This window comes from Peromyscus leucopus, chromosome 8a, assembly GCF_004664715.2.
Source record: "Peromyscus leucopus breed LL Stock chromosome 8a, UCI_PerLeu_2.1, whole genome shotgun sequence".
NCBI classification, from domain to species: domain Eukaryota; kingdom Metazoa; phylum Chordata; class Mammalia; order Rodentia; family Cricetidae; genus Peromyscus; species Peromyscus leucopus.
The window spans coordinates 41,507,554-41,529,125 of record NC_051085.1 but is presented as its reverse complement, the minus strand read 5'-3'; the positions used below and the strand labels follow the sequence as shown (position 1 = coordinate 41,529,125).

At 43.2% G+C, this 21,572-nt stretch overlaps 1 protein-coding gene across 1 annotated transcript; it reads left to right on the top strand.

Annotated features, from left to right (window-relative positions):
• Positions 1 to 3,639: 3,639 nt before the first annotated feature.
• LOC119086891 (retinoic acid early-inducible protein 1-epsilon-like) lies at positions 3,640 to 9,034 on the top strand. Its single transcript, XM_037200503.1, has 4 exons — positions 3,640 to 3,906; positions 4,374 to 4,640; positions 5,311 to 5,453; positions 8,486 to 9,034. The coding sequence occupies exons 1-3, from the start codon at positions 3,903 to 3,905 to the stop codon at positions 5,424 to 5,426; spliced, it is 387 nt and encodes a 128-aa protein (XP_037056398.1). The 5' UTR covers positions 3,640 to 3,902; the 3' UTR covers positions 5,427 to 5,453; positions 8,486 to 9,034.
• The last annotated feature ends 12,538 nt before the right edge of the window (positions 9,035 to 21,572 follow it).

The window sequence follows — 21,572 nt, the reverse complement described above, 5'->3', positions numbered from 1 at the left end:
TCTGGGCTCTTTGCTTTTGAACTTCTCAGTGTGTTTTACTAGAAGATCACAGTACATGCAGCCAGCAGCCTCTCCACACATTCTCCCCCCTCCCCGCAAAGGTCTGGGTCTTTGATGGAGGAGTTCACTCTGTAGTCCAAGCTGGCCTTGAACTACACTTGCCCTTGCACTCATAGGAACACTTATATGCAGGAATTGAGGGTCTGTGCCTCTCCAAGATTACACTCCACTCCAAGATTACAGCCCACCCACTTGGTTTATTGTTGAACCACACCCCAGCTCACCTTGCTTCCCCATCTTGCCTCACTAGTCCACTCAGAACAGAGCTTTAAGGCCCTCCTTCGCTAGCGGCCAACACATACACACCCCTGACTGAAGATACTCTTCAGCAAACCCACCTCTTCTCCCGACACAACCCAAAGCAGAGGGATGGGCACCATTTCCACTATGTAGGACAGTTAAGTGGTGCAGAGTAGGAGCACATGGAAGGTTCTGTCCTTGCACCCCAGGTCCATCTAGTCTACTCCCTGGGCATCAGATATAGTATTCATTTAGGCAGAAATTAGTTTCTCTATAAAAATCAGGTAGAAAATATTTCCAAATTGGCAAGCCATGCTATATCTGCCTCTTCACCAAATATTTAATCAATGAACAGGAAACCAGATTTGGCCTCTGACCTAGTCTTCTGACCCCAGATTAAGGTACATGCAGTATCACAGTATTGGTGCCGATCCCCACATCACCTTCCCCAAGTGATGTCAGAGGTTCCTGTTTCAGAGTCAGCAGTGAGTCCTGTGCTGCCTGTGGCTTCTGGTGAACTGGAAGTGACATGAGAAGGGACTAAAGTTTGTGACCCACTGGCCTCTCCTCTGCTGTCCAGTGGGTTCTTTGGTTCACAAAATCCATGGGGACATGAGTTAGGTCCAGGTGTCAGGTTACCAGGGACCTCATTCCTGACACATCTTCCACGGGAAGTTTTTTTTAAGTGTACTGTACAGGAAAATAAGGAGGCTGTGTTAGACAATGGTCTCTTCCGACTGTGGGAGCCCTGACCATCCAAGTGAACTGCTTTCTGAGTCTCTTCTCTGCATATGGGGCCTGTCTACCTAGTATCCTGCCTACCTAGTAGGAGAGAAGCCCAGCTTGAGATAGTCCTCTGAGGGTTTGTGGTCCCTGATTCCCCATGACCAGAGACCCATGTCCCAGGCTTCAGTACAATGTCAATAGCCACATTGGGATGAATCACGTTAGGAGCAGGAGTTGGATCATTGGTTAAGAGCTCTTGCTGCTCCTCCACAGACACAGAGTGGCCAGCACCCTGGTCAGCAAACACCCAGCTGCCGGCAACTCTAGTTTCAGGGGTCCGAGGCTCTCTTCTGACCTCAGCAGGCACCCACATGCATGGGGACAGACAGACAGACAGACAGGCACATCAGCTTCAAAAAATTAAAGTTGAAGGAAAAAGGATACATATTTGTCTGCTGCCTGAGCATACTTCTGATCCGAAGGGTCCATATTAGGATTCTCTGATTAGGGACTTCCATGAGCAGTACACAGTAACTTCCCTAAGTAGAGATGCCTCAGTAGTATAGATGATCATGGATCATTGGCCTGACAGGCATGTAAGTGTGTTTGAGCGTGTGTGTGTGTGTGTGTGTGTGTGTGTGTGTGTGTGTGTGTGTAAAAGTGTGTGTGTGTGTGTGTGTGTGTGTGTGTGTGTGTGTTGCATCTCCCCTGGAAAGAGAACAATTATAAAAGAGATAGCCAGGTACTGCTATAGAATACAAGTAGCACAGATAAGTTTGAAAAGAGGTTTAATACCCTCTACAGTGCTTTCTTTTTCTTCTTCCCCTCTTATTGAAAATAGAAGCCAGGCAGTGGTGGCACACGCCTTTAATCTCAGTTCTCAGGAGATAGAAGCAGGCTGATCTCTGTGAGTTTGAGGCCGGGCTGGTATACAAGCCAGTTCCAGGACAGGCACCAAAGCTATACAGAGAAACTCTATCTCAAAAAAAAAAAAAAAAAGGAAGTGTAGTAGATTCTTTTCTCATGAATTTTCCCTGATTATAGTTTCCCCTTCTTCTATTCCTCCCACCACTTCCTCCCCACCTCTCTTCCCCTCCGGAAGCACTCCCTAATTGTCTCTCATTAGAAAAGAACAGGCTTCTATGAGATAACAAACAAACATGACAAAGTGAAACATAGTAAGATGAAGCAAAAACCATCATATTGAAGTTGGACACAGCAAACAGCAGGAGGCAGAGTCCCAAGGGCAGGCACAAGAGTCAGAGACCCACTCATTCTCACAGTCAGGATTCCCATAGGAATATAAGCTAAAAGCCATAATATACATGCAGAGAACCTGATGCAGACCCACAAACCCATGTTGTCCCTGATCTTCCTGCTTCAGACTCTTTGAGCTCATAGGAGCCTTGCTCAGTTGATTCAGAGGGCTTGTTCTCCCAGTTTTCTTCATCTCCTCTGACTCTTATGGTCTTTCCACCTCCTCTTCTGAAGGATTCCCTGAGCTTTGAATTGAGGAATTTGATGGAAACCCACCATTTAGATTCTCTTTCCATGTAATGTCTGCATCTGTTCCCATCTGCTGCCCTAGAAAGCCTTTCTATGATGACTGGATAAGGCACTGATCTATGATATAGCAGAATATCATAAGGGGTCATTTAATTGGCACTTTTGTTTTCGACCAATAGTGTTTGGTTTTACCCTAGGTCTCTGGGCTGTCTAGTCCTGCTGGTTGAGGGCACTGGCAATCTTATGGGGATCCTGAGAAAATTATGAATTATGGTCAAGTCCTGACTGGAGTAGTCTGAGCCAGTTGCCTTGAAGCTGTTCTGGATGTTGGAACATCTGGAAACCTCTCAGGGGGTCTTCCTTGATCAAACTATATTAGCTTGGAAGCAATCCATAGGTTCTCATCTTCTGTGGAAACAAAAGCAGAACCTCTTTTCCAAAGCAATGTATCCTTAGACACAAATTTTGAAGTCAAGATAATATATATATATATATATATATATATATATATATATGCCTAACTCAGCAGCCTTTACAATCAAATGTTTTTCTGCAGTTAAAAATCCCAAAGACAATATAATCCAGGCTCTGTAATTTCCTTCTTTATGGGGCTGGTTATTTAATATTACTTTTACTGTCTCTTTAAAGACTTTTTTTTTTTTAAAAAAAAAAAAAAACCTATTTCTTTATATTTGTCTATTCTCCTTTTCCTCTGTCTTCCAAGCCTATGTATTTTTTACACATAATGTAAACCATTTAGAGGTTTATTCCATGCGAATCTGTCTTTTGTGTATCTATAATCCTTTTCTGATCATTGCAAACTGCAGCCTGGCTAAGACTGAAGCATCAGCTCTGGCTGCTGACTCCACCCACTCCAGCTTTTTAACAAGGTGGAGGTGCCTAGGAAAGTCATGCTTTCCCTGCCAACTCTGGAGCCCACGCTGCCATCTGAGGGGTCCATGGTGGCATCAGAGGATCGTGCCAGACTAAGACAGGTGAAGGTTACCCAGGCCTCAGGATCTAGCTTTCCCGACCAGTGTACACTTCTGAGAGTCTAGGTTTACAGAACGAGTTCTGTGGTTCTCTGCTTCCTGTTTGGAACTCACCTGCATGCTTTTCTCACAGGTACATACTTTGTGTTTAATAACTTTACTATCAATGCTCGTTCCTCAACCTGGCTTGAAGGATGGTGCTCAGTGAACGGTGTACCTTTCCTGCAGTTTCATGACAATAAAGCCACGCCTTTGGGTGACCTGGGAAAGGTGGTAAATGCCACCAGAGCATGGACAGATTTCACCGAACGTCAGAATTACATTGCAGAAGAGTTGAGGAATCAGATACTTAACACAGAAGAAGAGGCAGACAAGACCATGGGTAAGTAAGGAACAGGATGCAAAGACAGAGGTTATGAATAAGAAACAGGAAGGGCAGGCTGGGTAGTGGTGGCACATGCCTTTAATTCCAATACTCTGGAGGCAGAGACAGGCAGATCTCTGAAATCTAGGCCAGCCTGGTCTACAGAGAAAGTTCCAGGACAGTCAGGGCTACACTGAGAAACCCTGTCTTGAAAAAACAAAATTTTTGTTTAAAACGATAGAAAAAAAGAAAAAGAAGAAAGAAACAGGAAGGGTAGAGCACATGTGGGAAGGGGACTGTGGAGTATTTGTATAAAAGAGCTGAATATTGACACAACCAGGGAGTACTTTGTATCCAATGGGTAAGAAATGACAAGCCACGGAGGAAAGAATACAGGTCCCTAAGAGTGTGGAGAAAGACTTGACCTTGGAGGGGTAATGGCTCTATAAGTGATAGAAGATGATGGTTCTGTGTGTCATTTGTAGATCACCACATCTGGCAAGTCATCATGGAATCTCAATATAAACAAGGACAACTCAGTGATGCCTCCTGGAAATTCATCATTGGTGGACAGAATTCCTTCTACTTTAATCCAGTGACCAAAAGGTGGGGAGCAATTCATGATAAAGCCATAGGTATCATGAAGAAATGGGAGACGGACACAGTACTAGCAGATGATCTAGCAAGGTTCTCCATGGAAGTATCCGGTTACTACCTCAAGGAATTCTCAAAGCACTGGAAGGAAATTCCAAGTAAGTAGTTAGGTATATTATCACAAGGAAACCTCCACAGGGTGGGAAAGTTCTCTTGAAAAGTCTGGTGATTTCCTTCTGTAGACATCAGCATGTGTGCATAATGGAAGATTTGATAGACTGAGTGATTTCTTGGTGGTCTTCCTGTTTGGAAAGCCAGTGATAACCATAACGATTTCTCTTTCTCACCTCACCTCCCAATGTCTCTCATTTCCTATTTACCAATGGCCCAGGCACTGTATGGCCTGCTAATGGGCCCCAAGTCTGTATGCATCACTGTAAACTTCCAGTATTTTCTTCCTCACTTATAGTTGCCCTTGTACCAGGTCCATATTACTCTAAAAGAATTTGTTACCTTTCTCTAACACAATTAAACACCACCAATTGAGCCAACATCCATAAAGCTCTACCCACAGAAAATATGTCACATTATTTGATGGTTTTATAGACATTCCCTTCTTTAGTAATGAAATAACCTCTGTAAGGACATCTTACACACACACACACACACACACACACACACACACACACACACACACATCCTATTCATCTCTCTATCCAAGATCTAATAAAACAGATCACACAGGAGTCCTAGGGCAGCCTAGAGAGAAGTTGCTGATTGAAATGTTTTGATTATTTTTCCATATTTTTCCTAATTTTTTTTAAAAAGCACTAACATCAAAGGACCCAGATACCACCCAGTTTCCATCTGCTGGTTCGCGCTCTCCATGTATTGCAGCATTTATCATCATGGGAGTCAACTTACTAGTCTTTATTTTGGCATGATTGTGGAGATCTTCGGTACCCAAGGAGGTAAGGAGCAGCCTGGCTCTCGTTCTTGTCCTTGAGTATTAGTCTGATAAGGACATAGGAGCAGAGTCCCAATGGTCTCACCCAAGCCACTTTCTATCACAGTGGTTCTCTCGCCACTAGAATGATGCCTCTTCTTAGCCTTGAGCCCTCACTCCACAGTAATGTTGGAGATGACTATTGCTGAGGTCCAGGAGGCCAGCAGAGTCAGCATAAGTGTGCAGTTGCAGGAGGGATGAAAACGGAGAGACCTCCTGAGGGGACACAGAATCCAAGAAGAGGATCCAAATAAAATGCAAGGAAAACTGGAATAGGGTTCCTCCTCATAACCCAGCATAAGGTTCCCCCAAGACTCTGATGAATATCTGTTTGCTTTCTGAGGATGACATGATTGTCTTTAATGTACAGAAGCTCTCCATCACCTGCTGTGAATGCTCAAGACCATGAGAAGCAACATTATTAGAGCAATCCTTGATTGCAAGCTTACTTTTTTCCTTAAGTTTTCTTGTGTGTGTGTGTGTTATATGTATCTGTGCATTTTGTGTACACCCATATACACAATAGATATGAGAAAAGAAATCCATCATATTCCCTGTGTGACAAGTTCTCTCACTGAACTGGAGCTAGGTTTGCAGCCCTCAGGCTCCATTGATCCCCCTGCTTGTTCCTCCCGTGTCCCTGAAATTACAGGCTCACCCACCCATGATCAGCTTTTGCCTGGGAGGTTGGGAATTGAAATCCAGGTCCTCACACTTGCACAGTAAGTGCGCTTACCAACTGAGCCATATTGCCAGGCCCCCAAAACTGAATTCTGTTGATACTCTGGCTCCCAGCCCAATACATAACTTCTGCTCAGATACCAAGAGTGGCCAACATCTGAATGAAACAAGCTTCCCAATTCCTCACTTGTGTGACCTCCTGCCCTGCTCCTTGCAGAGACCCTTGCCTTGTGTCCACTTGGTGCTTCTGAATAATTTGTAAGAGATGATTGTTCACAATGAGTTAAGACTGCCCACTGTACTCAGTCTTTCACTGTTCCCGCCATGTTAGATGTATTTGGAGTGGCTGGTGACATTTTTATTTGAGGGGAGTGTATTTATTGCAGTTTAGTGGGATTTAATTATCCATATGACCACACTCCTTTTTCTGTGTTGTCACTGATGGGCAGAACCCATAGCCAACTGTGCTAACTAAATACCGCAAGGATAGACTGAAGTGAAATATGAATTAGCATGCCCTGGGTCCTTTCACAGCAGAAAGAATGAAGTATGATATATCTATCTGCAGACAGAAATGTAAAGGACCACCTCAAGTTCAAATGTAGCACCTCTTGGGTGGATGGCACCCCTCACCCAGAGCCCACATGTCACCCTCAACTTCAGTGAAGCTCACAAATTCCATCTTATTTCCCACAGTCCAGCCTCTAAATTCTCTGGGAAAAGCCTCATATTTGGAGCCTGCTAGTGGTGCAGCAAAAGCAGGAGAAATTGCCAGAAGTTGTGATGTGCTATTGCACAGCAGGGTGACCAGAAGGACACAGCTCCACAGTTTTGCTCAGTAGAGAAGGACTTTGAGTATATTGCAAAAGGTGCTGAAGAAAATCATTTCTCAATGCAGTTTATCAATTTTGTCCATAGGTGTTTAACATTCAGTTTTGGTGACATGGACATGTGAGTAAGATGAATGGGTACATAAGGGAGAATGCACATAAAAGCTTTTCAGAATTGTGTCTTTGGGGCCTGGAGTAATGGTTCATCTGTTAGGAACACTTACTGCTCTTGCAGAGGAGCCAGGTTCAATTCCCAGCCCCTACACAACAGCTCACAATCACATGTAACTCCAGTTCCAGGGGATCAGAAGCCCTCTTAATGGCATCTATGTGTCCCTGTACACATGTGTTGCATGGATACACACTCAGGAACACGCGCACACACAAATAAAATAAAAACAAGTAATTTTTTTAAAAAAAGCATTTAGTACTTTGAACATTGGGATTCATGTCTCACAGTGGCCATTTTAAGACGTATACTAACTTTGTTTCTTGCTTTTCTTTATTAGCAGTATGTTTTATTTAACCAACTGTCTTTTAAATGTGACCTTAACATAGAATCAATATAAATCTCAAAAAAGATATTTTACTTCCCTTTTAGTTAAGGCTGGACAGATGGCAAAGAAGTTAAGAGCATTGGCTGTTCTTCCAGAGGTCCTGAGTTCAATTCCCAGCACCCACACGGTGACTCACAACTGTCTATAATGAGACCTGGTGCCCATTTCTGTCTTGCAGCTATACTTGCAGGCAGAACACTGTATATGTAATAAAAAATAAACCTTTACAAACATACAGGACTGTGACGAAGATTGAGAAAGTCCTAACTATTTCAATAAGGTATAAAAATTTCCCTGTAAGCTTGAAGTGGTAAAAAGATTCACATCTACTATCAGTTGACATGTTAGATTTTTAAGTCAATGTAATTATTTTGGAATAGCTATTATTGCATAAATAATTTCAAATCTACCTGCATATTTCGTCAAGGCTACAGTTCTAGTATGTGGAAAGCTGAGGCAAGAGGATTTTTATAAGAGTTCAAGCCTGCCATGGTTATATCATAAGTTAAAGGCCAGCTTGGACTATAAAGCAAATCCCTGTGCCCAAAACACAAAAAATAAAAGTAAAGTTAAATGACCAGCAAAGACAGAAATACAGGTATTTTTCCTGGACTTTCATATTTCCTGATTTTTTTTCATGTTTACTGTTTTTTTTTTTTTTTTTTTTTTTTTTTTTTTTTTTTTTTTTTTTTTTTTACTCACAGTTTCTTTTTCAATGTATGTACAACTCCAGAAACATCTGAAGGCTTATCATACCAGTGCTTAGAGTGGCCAAAAGTCCTGGATGTAAAAAATGAAGTAGAGAAGGGCTGTGTGACTGAGTTCTGTGGTCTGTGAGGTGGGGGAGTGTCTGAGAAATGAAGAAGTGTGGGATGCTGTACCTGGATGCACAGGATCCCACTGTAATCCACGCCCCTGTTTGTCAATAGGTGCTCCCTGCCGCTCCTCTTCCTCTGTAGTCTGACCCCCAGCCCTCATCATCAGCTGTGTCCGGTGACTCTTGAGCAGTTCATGTGCCTTCTTCAGCAAAGCCAACAAATGTATTTATGATGACATCTCGGAAACCTGCCCTGTTGACTTCCGACCAAACGGATGGGAAATCCTCTAAGTGATGGTCCTCGGCGCCGGACTCACCAGGGGATCTAAGTGCAAACAGGCTGTTGCCATCAGGGGCTTCTTCTCAATTTGTTCCCTTTCCTGTCTCATTCTTAGATGATAGCTTTGTGGATCAGGCTGGGCGGGACTCTAAACTACTCCTCACTGTACAGAACAGTGGCTTGCCCTGGGTGACTCCATGTAGCTGGAGTTTTCCTGCCTGGCCCACGGTCAGGACAAATCTCTCTCACCTACACAGCAAAATTTGTCATTTTCTTGTTTTCAAAATAGGTTCCAATGCACAATATTATCAAGTCTTACATTGTCATTGGTTAATGTGATTTTTCACACATAGCTTCAATAACCTGTTGACATTATTTGTATAATGCTGATATTTCCTTTTTTCTTCATAAATTTAAAATAATCCAATGTGTTGGATTTGTTTGTATCTTCTGAATTAAAAAAATCTTTGAACTAAGCTGGCATGTTCTCCTTCTTACTTATCAGCCAATTTAAATTAAATCCTTTGAAGAAGGACTTCTTCATGTAAACATACCACATAGCATCTACCTGGAGGTGGAGAACAGATTCATCAAATCAAAGACACAGGCAAACAGCTGGACCAGGCAACAAAATGGCACAGAAACCATGGCATGTGTGGACATTCACCCACATACGCTAATTGACTGAGTAGATCTTTAGTGATGTGAGATGCTGGAATGCCACAGGTCCAGAGATATGTTATCTTGGTCCATCTTCAGTCCTATTAGGAACAATTTATTGCCTATCTCTGTATGTAACCCAACATCCTTATGACTATTAGATAAGTCCTTAGAATGTATCAATAGACCCTCTAGATTCCCCAAACCCAAAATAAGAATTTTCTCAGATGGAATCTAAGGCCTGGAGTGAAGATTTTCCATCCTTGCTATAACCTAGCAGCCTGATATCTCCACCAATGTATTTGAAAAATTATTGATTTATGACTTTCTTTGTTTCTTTAGCATAAAAAGGTCCTAAAACTGCTGCCATATAAAATTATGGGTAACCTAACACTAAGGTCATTCTGGTAGGTTGGCCATGGTCTTTCATATTTTCCTTGAGAAGCAAGTATTTCTTACTCCCTTGAGGGAATATTTCTTGTTTTTACACAAGGAAGCAACATTTGGCACTGTAATTGGAAACTGGAAGAACATATAGCATGATTAGTTTTCATCAGAGTGCACCCTTAGTGTGAAAAAGGTGGAACATGGATGTCTCAAGCACAGAGCTCAGGCAGAACCTTGAGAGGGGTCAAGCAAAGGGAAACTGGTGGCAAAGAAGCCAGAGTTTGAGTAGGGTTTAGTGGGAAAGGATCTGCTGGGGTACACCGGGCAGCCCTCTCACAACTGAGGGTCTTGTCACAAGGCCATGAAGGTTTAGCTGTAAGTATCACAGAATCCTTGCCCAAATCATGACCAGAGAGGTCTATGTGCAGAATACTGTTGGTGTGTCAACAGCAATCCAGTGCTCTTAGTTTGGGAATGGGTCTAAAGGAAAATTCGTGTGAGAAACGAAGTGTGTGTGTGTGTGTGTGTGTGTGTGTGTGTGTGTGTGTGTGTGTGTATTTTAATGATAGTCTGAACATCAAATCTGTCCAGGTTTTGAGAATATATCCCGGGGTGGGTTAAAAGACACAATGGCCAAGTTCCAAGATACAACACTGATCATGAAAGTGCCCTTCAGTGTGTCAGACCTGGGCTCTCCACTCTGACTCACAAAACATAACTCCTTTATGGGCATCCTGCAAGAAGAACCTGGACCACGGTTCTGAAACTGAGCTTCACTCCAGAGCTAAAGTGTGCATGTGGTTTGGCAGATGACACCAAGAAATACACAGGACAGTTGCAACCTCAATCTGACCACAAATCAGCTCTGAGGATGTGATGGCTAGTTATAAGTCAACTTGACGTGAGATAGAGTTAGCAGACTGAGGTGGCCTCATCTGAGAAAATGACTTTGTAAGGTTGGGCTGTAGGCAGGTGTATAGGACATTTACTAATTTAATGATTGATGTAGGAGGGCCCAGTCCATTGTCAGTGGGCCCATCATTGGGATGGTAGTCCTGGGTTCTATAAGAGTGCAGACTGAACATTCCATGGGGAGCAAGCAAGTAAGCAGCACCCTTCCATGGCCTCTGTTTCAATTCCTGCTTCAGATCCTGTTCTGAATTCCTTCAGTGATAAACTAAGATATGGGAAAGTGTAAACCAAATAAATCTTTCATCTCCAACTTGCTGTTGGTCATGGTGTTTCATCATAACAATAGCAATCCTATCTAGGACAGAAATTGGCACAAGATTACAGGATTTTGTTGTCACAGCCCTGATGATGTGTTTGGGGGAAGATTGTGAAAAAACTTTAAATCTTTGAGCTTGAAAAGTCACTGAGGATTCAAAGCTCACTGAACTGTTCTGTAATAGCTTGGAAGAGAAGAATGTTGAGTCAGTGTTCACACCATACAATCCATACTTGCTTTAATGTAGATATGTATGTGATGCTTAAATTTTTTTTTGTATTTTCAGAAATAAAGGGCCAGACACCAATAAAGGCAAGTAGCCCAGGTGACCAAGCCTCTGAGAATGTCTCTGATAGAATTTCTTCAAAAATATGCATCCAGAACAGCTTCAAAGCTGCTGGCTGAGATGACCCAGCCTCACAAATATCTCCAGCCAGGACTTGGGATAAGCTCTATACTTTCCCATCACACAAAGACTAAATGGAAAATAATGCAGCTAGCTGTCTCAGGACTTGACCATTATCCCAATTTTCACAGGGTCCCTTAAAGATGCCATTGCCCCTAGACAACAGAAAGCAGACAAGAAAATACAAAACCCACAGTATCAAGAAGTAGGGTGGATGGCTTTTAATCATTTGGTGGATTATGGATGTTTGCTATCATTGAGGGTGGTTGGTTACAAGTTGTTATTGGCCATGGTCAAGGAGGAAACTAAGTAAAGGAAATTAGATTCAGGGATCTTGTTCTGAAAATAAAAGGGGGATATAGAAATGATAGGATAAAAGGATAGATTATTTAGTGAATCTACCTTTCACTAAAAAGCAACTATTTTACAAATATTTATTAAATATTTTACTTTGGTATGGACTTCTGTATCTCGATACAAATTTAATTTTATTTTTGTTAGAATGTAGTCTATAATTTTTCTACTCTTGTTTAAGATATTTTTGTATATTGATACAAATTTAAAGTTATTTTGGTTATACTCTTCTATTCTTGTTTAAGGTATTGTACCTATGCAGCTCATTTAAAAATGTAGTGTAAAGTTCTAGTCCTTAAAAGCTATTTAGGATAACTAAGAAATACAAGTTAGTACTTAGTCATCAAACTTGCAGTCATGCTAGATATATTTTCAAGGTTAAACAGAAATATATTTTAGATTTATAGGTGGTCTTCAAACACTTCAGAGTCCTACAGAATATGACATTAAAGATGTTTTAACAACACGAGGCTTCTCATGACAGTGAAACACATCTGCCCCAGGCAACACCAATTTACTTCACAAAGGTTGATGGGCATGGAAGAACCTCCATATGGAGTTTGCTTTTTCTTTGGCAAAGGTAGTCACTGGGCAAGAAACTGCCCTTGACCTCAACTGCTGACAGGATGCTGTTCAAATGGAACAAGCAGGACACAAAAGAAGGCAACTGCAATTACAAGGTGGGACAGTCCTTCAAAATTCCTGCTTCAGAGAAAAGTCTGTCCAATATGCTAGTCCTGTAGGCTGAAGATGGATGCCCCAATGTTACAGAGGAACCATGGGTGACCGTCCAGGCAGCCAGATGTCGCTGTCATTTCTTAGTTTTGAAAGCTGCTTGCTTTGCACTTCCTGTCTAATTAGGTAAAATTATTTCCTTCTTGGGTCTCTGATGGGGTTGAAGAATGGATAGTTATAGTTCAATTTTTCTGTAGTTTTGATAGAAATTAAATCAGGTACAAAACTTTGGACTCACCAAGATAGGATAGATAGAGTATTTTCTTTGAATTAACCAAATACAAATAGACTGGACATGGTGAATGTATTTCTTATTTGATAATTGTTCTTAATGTATACAGTTTTACTATGTTAGAGTTAAAAACTTTCCTATTTATTTAGACAAAAGGGGGAAATGTTGCTGAATATTTGTTTACACTGTTTGGAGATGTGTCACTGTGATTGGTTTAATAAAGAGCTGATTTCCAATAGCTAGGCAGGATATATAGAGAGGATTTCTGGGTAGAGAGGGGAAGAGAAGGAGGTATATAGACACTCGAAGTACTCCAGGAAGATGACAATGAGACATGGAGGGAGTCAGGCATACAGAATGAAAAACAGGTAAAAAGTCACATGGTTAAATGTAGATTCATAGAAACAGGTTATTTAAGTTATAAAAGCTAGTGGAACAAGCCTAAGCTAAGGCTGAGATTTCATAAATAATAATAAGTCTCTATGTGATTATTTGTAAGCTGGCAGCCCAAAGAAAAGTCCAACAACACAGTACCATGGGATGACCAACAAGAACTGTAGCAGCAGCATAAGGGAGTCAGCTGAAGTCTAGGGGACAGGCTGTGTATGCTGTAGGGTCAGATCTGATGTAAGGATTCGAGCCATTTGGAAGATTCTGGAAGATCATTAGTGGATTCCAGACTTTGGATACTGAGTTCTTTACAGTTGATGTTTGGTTATGCTTTGTTCAGATTATGGTGGTGCCCTGGGTTTTCCCTCTTGAAATAAAATAAGCATTTAACTTAATTTTTAAATTTACAGAAGCCCACAGTTACATCCTTTGTTTTTTATTTTTTTTAATTTTATAATTAATTTAGTGTCAGCCATGGATTCCTCTGTCCTTTCTCCTCCCTCCCCCCACCCTCCCCCCAATACACCCTCCATTCCCACCTTCTCCAAGGCAAGGACTCCCCTGGGCATTCAGCTCAGCCTGGTAGATTCAGTTGAGGCAGGTCCAGTCCCTTCCTCCCTTCACCTAGGTTGAGCAAAGTGTCCCAGCATAGACCCTAGGTTTCAAAAACCAGCTCATGCACTAAGGATGGTAGGGCTGGGACCTGTCCTTAGATCCTTTGAATTTTGAAAGAGAATTTCAAGTTTTAAAAAGATTTTAGGTTTTTACAGAGCTGAACTTTTAAAGTGTTTGAATTGGTAAAATCTGTGGAATGTTTTAAGTCATTTTTTTAAATATTGTGATATCAATATTGATGTGCCATCTTGGGGATAAATGAGAAAGGAGAGGTTCTGATTGAAAAGTGTTTCATCAAAAAGAGAGAAAGGAAGGAAGAAAGGAAGAAAGAAAGAAAGAAAGAAAGGAAGGAAGGAAGGAAGGAAGGAAGGAAGGAAGGAAGGAAGGAAGAAAGAAAAAAGAAAGATAGGTAGAAAAAGAAAAGTGTTGTGTTTGTAAGTCAAGTTGACAAGGGTGCAGTTGTGCTGGCTGGTTTTATGTCAATTTGACAAGCTACAGTTTCATCCCTTATTTGCTTTTGGTAATGGTGTTTCTTCATAGCAATAATAACACTAACTATAGGGGAAGGGGGCTCACCATCCTGCATGAAGGAAAAACCTGATTACCCATAATATGTGCATCAGGATGTCTGTCCAGAAATGAAAATGGCAGACACAAATGCTGTCAGCCAGGCATTCTCTCCCTCCCATGCTGAAGAACAGCAGCAACTGTAAACAGGGAAAAGGGAGCGAGGATGAGGGGATTCTCACAGTATGTTCAGGCCTCCTAAAGTGAGCTGTCACACTTCCTTCAACACAAGGGGGCACACATTAAAGAGAAATTAGCCCTGAACCCTCACAAGAGAAGTCTGAGTCACTGTTTAGCTTATATCCTGATTTGCCCTGATCCATGACAGATGGAGGTGGTCCAGACTTCAATCTGTAGGCCTTTGGTTCTCCCTGGAAAGTCTCCACAGACAGAAATCAGACTATTCCAACAACCATCACAATCAACAGGGAAAAGAAAGAAAGCAGAGCTCCCCCCAAAGCACTGGGGGCAAAAGCATTTACTAGACCAAACATGTATATCACCCCATACAAGAGTCAAGAACCACCTCCCAGAAGGGTGAAGAAAGGATGTGAGAACAAGAAGGGCTGGGATGCTGTGAGATGCTGTTTTCTCAGTATGATGGAGCTGTCGCACCATCGAACTCTCAGCAGCTCTGAGGACTTGCATGATCCCTGCACAAGAGCAGGCCTGTCATCCTTCCCCTTCATGGAGGGAGAGGGCCTCATGAGGTGTAAGTGCTCCCTGGGGTGTAAATACAATTAATGGTGCTGGAAGGAGAGAGACACTATTATCAGTGGTGTAGCCACTCTTAAATGCCCATGTTCCTGTACTTAACCCTTTAAGACGAATTACTAAACAGTCTTATTAATAAAAACAAAAAAATCTGGATCCACATATTTGAATTAAAACTGAGAGATCAAAGGAATAGGACCAGCCACAGCCAACCTCACCTCACCAACTCCTCAGCTTCCAAAGAGACCTGTTTTCTGTACACCCAGGCCTGTAGGCCTTTGTGTGGCTGCCATCTCATGTCCTCTCTCTGCCCAGCTACACCACTTCCTGTCTGTCTGTACAGACCTCCAGACCTTTATGATTGACTAGTGTTGGAATTTAAGGCATGTGCTACCACTCCTGGCTCTGTTCTCAGTGTGGCCTTGAACTCACAGAGATCTGGATGGATTTCTGTCTACCCAATGCTAGGATTAAAGGCGTGTGCTACAATTGCCTGAGTTCTATGTTTAAGATAGTGCCTGGCTTTTCCTCTGATCCTCAGATAAGTTTTATTAGGGTGCACAATATATTGGGGGACATAATATATCGCCACATATCCCCTCACCCACACTTGTAGAATCCTAATTAAATAAATTGAGACACACATAAGCGTGCACGCACACACACACACACACACACACACACACAAATGTGAAGCAGAAACAATATTACTTTAAAGAGTCTTATGGGAGTGAAAGGGAGACATAATATGCGGAATAATATGACTGGTACATATTTTATACATCTACAAAAATGTCATAATGAAACCAATGGTCTCTTGCCTTTCTCTGCAGATGCCTCGATGACACAGCCTACACGCACATAAAAAAGCATGGGCCAAATCTGCATAAATATTGATGCTCATCCCTGTCCTTGCTGGGGAATCCTCATGCAGGCAGCCAGGTGTGCGTATTGTCTAATGTGGAATCACACAGAAGGAGCCCAATTCTATAACCTCTGTGAGTCTCAGATCACATACCACAAAGGCCTGTGTCCTGACACCATAAGATGACTCCCAGGGTTGACTGAGATCTGGCAGTAAGGCACCAGATGTAACATCTGGCGAGGTCTATAGTAATCTCTGCAGTGTGGAGGAGAAGAGTCTGGTACTTGCTGATTTTGTCTTCTGAGAGCCACTGGAAGGTCCTTCATTTGAGAGTTTTAAGGATCTGGAGCGTTTTTGACATTAACTAAAGCTGTTATTTGAAAAACTGACTTTGGAAGAGCTTAAAGCATTATGTCCCCAGGTCACCCAGGTCAGGTGAGCATGCTGGTTGGTGGCTGGCAGAGTCAAGATTTCTGTAAAAGTTAGGGTACTAAATATTTGCATCTTGACAAGTCATACCATATCTATCTCCACATCAAAAGCCCAATTCTGCCTTGGATGTGATGATAACACACAAGTGGACAGGGGACAAGATGTGGCCTTTATCTAAGTCTTCTGATCCTAGATCAGAGTATAGTCTGTGTCCCATCATTAGTTTCTGATCCCCAGACCACCTTCATCAAGTGAGACCAATGCTGCCTATTTCACAGTCAGCAGTGGGTCCTGTGCTCCCTGTGGTTTTGGGTGACAGAGGAAGGTTCTGGGGTTGCAGTCCACTCTCTCTCCTTTGCTGTCCAGTGCATCCCTCATTCAAGTGACCTGTGAGTGGAGGCTGAGGTGACAGTCTAGGGGATGATTAATCTGAGCCATTCTTCATGATAAGGTATAGTTATAAGTATGGGATCTGGAGGAGAAGAATAGCTTTGTCACACTGTCATCTTTCTTTGTAGAACAGCTATGATCTACAAGTGATCCACAAAGTCACAGTTACCATTTACTTCTGGAATCTTCTCTGACTTCTGGACCTGTCTACCTCATGTCACAGTAGAGGTGAGAGTAGCAGGGGACCAGCTTATGATGGTCTCCTGAGACTGCATTGTCCCTGATATCACAGGACCAGAGGGCTGCTCTCTCTCTCTCTCTCTCGTAGTAGCCACTTTGAAATCATGTGACTTCCTCTGTTGTGGCTGTACAGACTTGCTTTCAAACTCTAGGGTCTCTATTGTGGTTCTTCAATTAGTTACCACCAAGAACTCCACATAGCACATTTCCCTGGCACACATGCCTCAATGTCATAGATTGTCCTGACATAGAGGACATCAGGATACATTCACAATTCATATATTATCCACGGGAGCTTTAACTTACAAGAGCAGAGGTAAGCAGTTTAACAGAGACTGTCTGCCTACAAACCCTTTAGACATCCACAGCAGAATCTAGGGGCCATACGTCTGTCTAGGTGGAACAGTGAACCCCAGAGAAGAGCTGCTGTGTAGTGAGGAGTCCTTATTTGAGTTTTGTCTTTCTTTCTAGAAATGGACTCTGATGTCTCTGAGAAGTAGTTCTGCTGTGGACACTGGGCACAGGAGCCCAGTTTTGTCCTGGGTGGCAGCTCTCTGCCTCTGATCATGCATTGCTATGGCTAGTCATCAAGGTCTGACAACATGTAAGTGGCTTACCATCTATTTTCCTGAAGAATCTGTATGTTCTGTCGCTTTGGGTGTACACACCCCACCCTGAGGTCACAGCCTGGGTTACACACACCTTACAAGACATCTGAACTATTGTTCCTCCATGATGTTGCCCCCCTAACCACTCCACTTTGGTCTATTACATCAGGATTTTTCTGCCCATGTTTACTGACATCTCATTTCAGGAACACCATCTGCCGTTCCTAGCCCTACCCTTGTGTACTTTCCACCACTGGACTTATAAAGGGCTCACACCCTTCTCCATGGGCATTCTTTCCATACTTGATGTGCAAGAGTCCTCCATGCTTTTCCATGGAACACAGTGGACATATTTCATATCACATCCTCTTTGACCCATGTACTTCTCTGAGCCTTTTTATATATGTCTTTCATTATCTTTTTCAGAAGTTCTGGATTTTCTCTTTCATGCAATATGGATCAGCCTCTGGCCAGGTTCCTGCAAGCCATTCCTGGAGGACATGGGAATTATCTCCAGAAAATTCTGGCTGTTTGCTGACTACTGAAAGTCCTGTGTGTCCAAAGAATGAGGAGACAGCTGAGTGGTCGAGGGCCTGCTTCACAACCATGAGGACTCGGGTTCGATCCCTGAACTCCTGAAATAGAGCCAGGCATGGTGCTGTGCGCTTTTATTGTCAGTACTAAGAAGGCAGAGGCAGGGGAACCCTGGGGTCAGTGGCAAGCCTGTCTAGCCTACTTGGTAAGTCCCAAGCCTCTTAGAGACCTTGTCTAATCAATACTACAATGTCACACTTGTAGGAGGTTATAAAAATGGTTTCCTTACTAAATCTGGAGCTCTCTATATAAATACTTCCTTCAAAGACATTTGTCATTATCCTTATTTATTATTATTATTATCATTTATAGGTACATGTTTGGAAGGTCAGATTCTTTCTTTAAATCACCTTCCTAATTCACTGTTCCTGCTTCTACAAAAGTATTGTCAAAAGAAATAGACAATTTTCTTGATAGGTACCAAATACCAAAATTAAATCAAGACCCGATAAGCAATTTAAATAGACATACAACCCCTAAGCTAAAAGAAACAGTTATTAAAAGACTCCAAACCAAAAAAAGGCCAGGGCCAGATGGTTTCAGTGAAGAGTTCTACCAGAATTTTAAAGAAGAGCTAATACCAATACTCCTCAAATTGTTCCTCACAATAGAAACAGAAGGAACATTGCCAAATTCTTTTTATGAGGCCACAGTTACCCTGACACCCAAACCACACAAAGATGCAGAAAGAAAGAGAATTACAGACCAATCTCCCTCATTAACATTGATGCAAAAATAATCAATAAAATATTGGCAAATCAAATCCAAGAAGACATTATAATATAATCCACCATGATCAAATAGGCTTCATCCCAGAGATGAAGGGATGGGTCAACATATGAAAACCTATCAATGTAATTACCATTTAAACTAACTGAAAGTAAGAAAACCACACGATCATCTCATTAGATGCTGAAAAAATGTGGTTGGGGCTGGGGTAGAGAATGTGGCAAGGGAAGTGGGCAGGTGAGAGAAGGAATCTAAGGCAATGGGAGTGTGGTGGAGTTGAGGTTTGAGAGGGAGAGGGTTAAGAGGGTAAGGCCCCCAAGGGTAGACAGAGTATCAAGACAGGGATGAGGGTGAGGTAAAGAACAGGCAAGGAGTAAGAACCATACTTTGCTCAAGGTCAATAGGGGGTGAAGATGGGTTGGGGAAAGCACAAGGTATTGGGGGTTAGGAGTTGGAGTGGAAGATAAAGGGGTAAAGGAGGGAACAGCAGTGAGAGGCTGAGGGCTGCCAGCAGAGCAGAAAGGACCCTACAGCTGGGGCTAAAAGAAGGCAAGGACCTGGGTGGGGTCTAGACAGTAGGGGTAGGACAGGATGGAGTGGAGGGAGGGGGTCAGCAGTGGGGAGAGTGGAAGGGAGACCAGCTCAGCTTGGGGACTGGGACAGGGACTGGCAGGAAGTGAAGAAACCCCACAAACAGCCCCTGATACTTCCTCTCTGGCTGCAGACAAGTGACTGCTGCACAGACCCAAAGCACCAACTTTATCCCTTGACTTTCTGCTCTGTTTCAGCTGCCTAGTGTGACCCAGGGTGCAGCCAGTTTGTGTGGGGAGGGACCACATGGAGTGGGGGTGCTGGGGACACCAGAGCCACAGAGACCAGGCTGTTCAGCTTCTGCCCTGGTGCCATGGCCTGTCTCAGGAGAGGACCTGAGCCTCCTGGAACCTCTCCTGGAAGCTGATGTAACCACACAACCTCTAAAAAAAAAAGTGAATGGGATGTGATACAAAAACCAGAACAGCTTGAAGTCACAGCCCTGATTCTGTAACTTCCATGAATCTCTTCATCAGGAAGTTACAGTCTATTCACATTTGGTCTTGATAACTCATGGCCTCAGCCACAGTTATCAAGTTCATTAATTACACCCTGGCTCTGCTCCTATGTGCTCCAGGGCAACCCATGAGTTTAGGGGATTCAACAAGAGGACTTGAGAGAACAGAGGGCCACAGCACCAGGGAGGAAGAGCCTTCCTAGCTGAGCTGATGATCCTACTAGGCCCTCCTCAGCCCCTACTACCCACCCTTCAGGCTTCTTCTAGATAACTGTACTGTCCAGGCTCTGCGGCTTGCTCTTTACCTTACCCCACCCTCTTTCCCTCAGAGGCTTTCAGAAAAGCTGAGGTTTCTGGGGAAGGAAAAATGACAGCGGCAGGTGAGATATTTATTTCAGTGTTGCTAACCAGAATACCGACTGAAGCTCTAAAACTACCTCAGGAACATAACCAGAGTCACTGAGGCCAAATGCCATGGGCACATGAGGTGATCTCCACCTGGCACTCCAGGCCTGCTCTGCTCCACAGACTGTCTTCCCAGCATGCCCTGTGGCTCCATCTCTCCTACAGCTCTTTGCGCTTCAACCTTCCACCTCTAAGTGCATTTTGTCTGAAGATCACAGGATATGGCCCCAGGAACAAGGAGACACACCATCCCAATTCCTTCTCCATTTCCGTATTTATCCACCTCCTTCTCCTCATTTTTTTCTCAGTGTACAAGCCAGGTGGCCAGCTTCCAACCTCCCCTTCATCACCTTCCCAGGAAGGTGTTTTATCACTACATGCCCCTGCCTGAGGACACACCCCAGGAAATCCATCCCCTCTCATCCACCGAATGTGATGGGAAGAGCAAGGTCAGAGGATGGGAAGGGAGGGAGGGAGGCAGATGGATTCACCAAGGCCAGAGAATGATCTCTTTCCAATGGGCACAGAGCCCCTCACTCTGCAGACCACAATGTGTTGTTGGCATGAAGTAGATGGCCATGTCAATAGATCCTGGGACATTGGCCTCAATGGACATAAAATGTTGTGTATTTGTCCAAGCACTAGAAAGTGGGCTAAATTTGTTTGTGAATCCAGCTGGATAAAAGAGATGAAGAAAAACAGGAATTTAACTGCCTTCTTAAACAGGACCTCACAGGGGGACTGCAGGTCCTGGCTTGAGCAGTTCAAGTTACACTGGGAAGAAAAGCTGGAGCTTACAGGAGACTGGGAAGAAGGAGAGGAAACTCACTGCAGGTGAGGTGTGTGTGTGTGTGTGTGTGTGTGTGTGTGTGTGTGTGTGTCTGTGTCTGTGTCTGTGTCTGTGTCTGTGTCTGTGTAATAATCTAATCACCATGAGTTCTTGGGTTTATCAATCATTTCATTTCTCACCCTCTCCTATCACATTGTGTTTACATTGTTCTCTCACTGTAGTTCTCTCAGGCTGTCACTCTAAGGCTGAGAAAGAATGGAGAAGAAAGCTGTGTGCAACACCTCCCTGGATAGTGCTCTTCCCTGCTCCTTTAGGCCCTCCCATCAGGCCCAGAGTCAGGAGGCAGAGCCAGTCATCACTTTATTCTGAACTTCAGGTCTGCAGCAGGGCCTGGGGCTGACTCTGGGACATGGGAAAGAAGGGAGGAAGACAGGAGAGGCTCCAGGGATGCAGAGCCCAGGAGTGATGGAGGAGGGAACTGGATGACCTCCGTGAAGGTGACTGTGGGGTGGTGATGACTGGTACTGGGC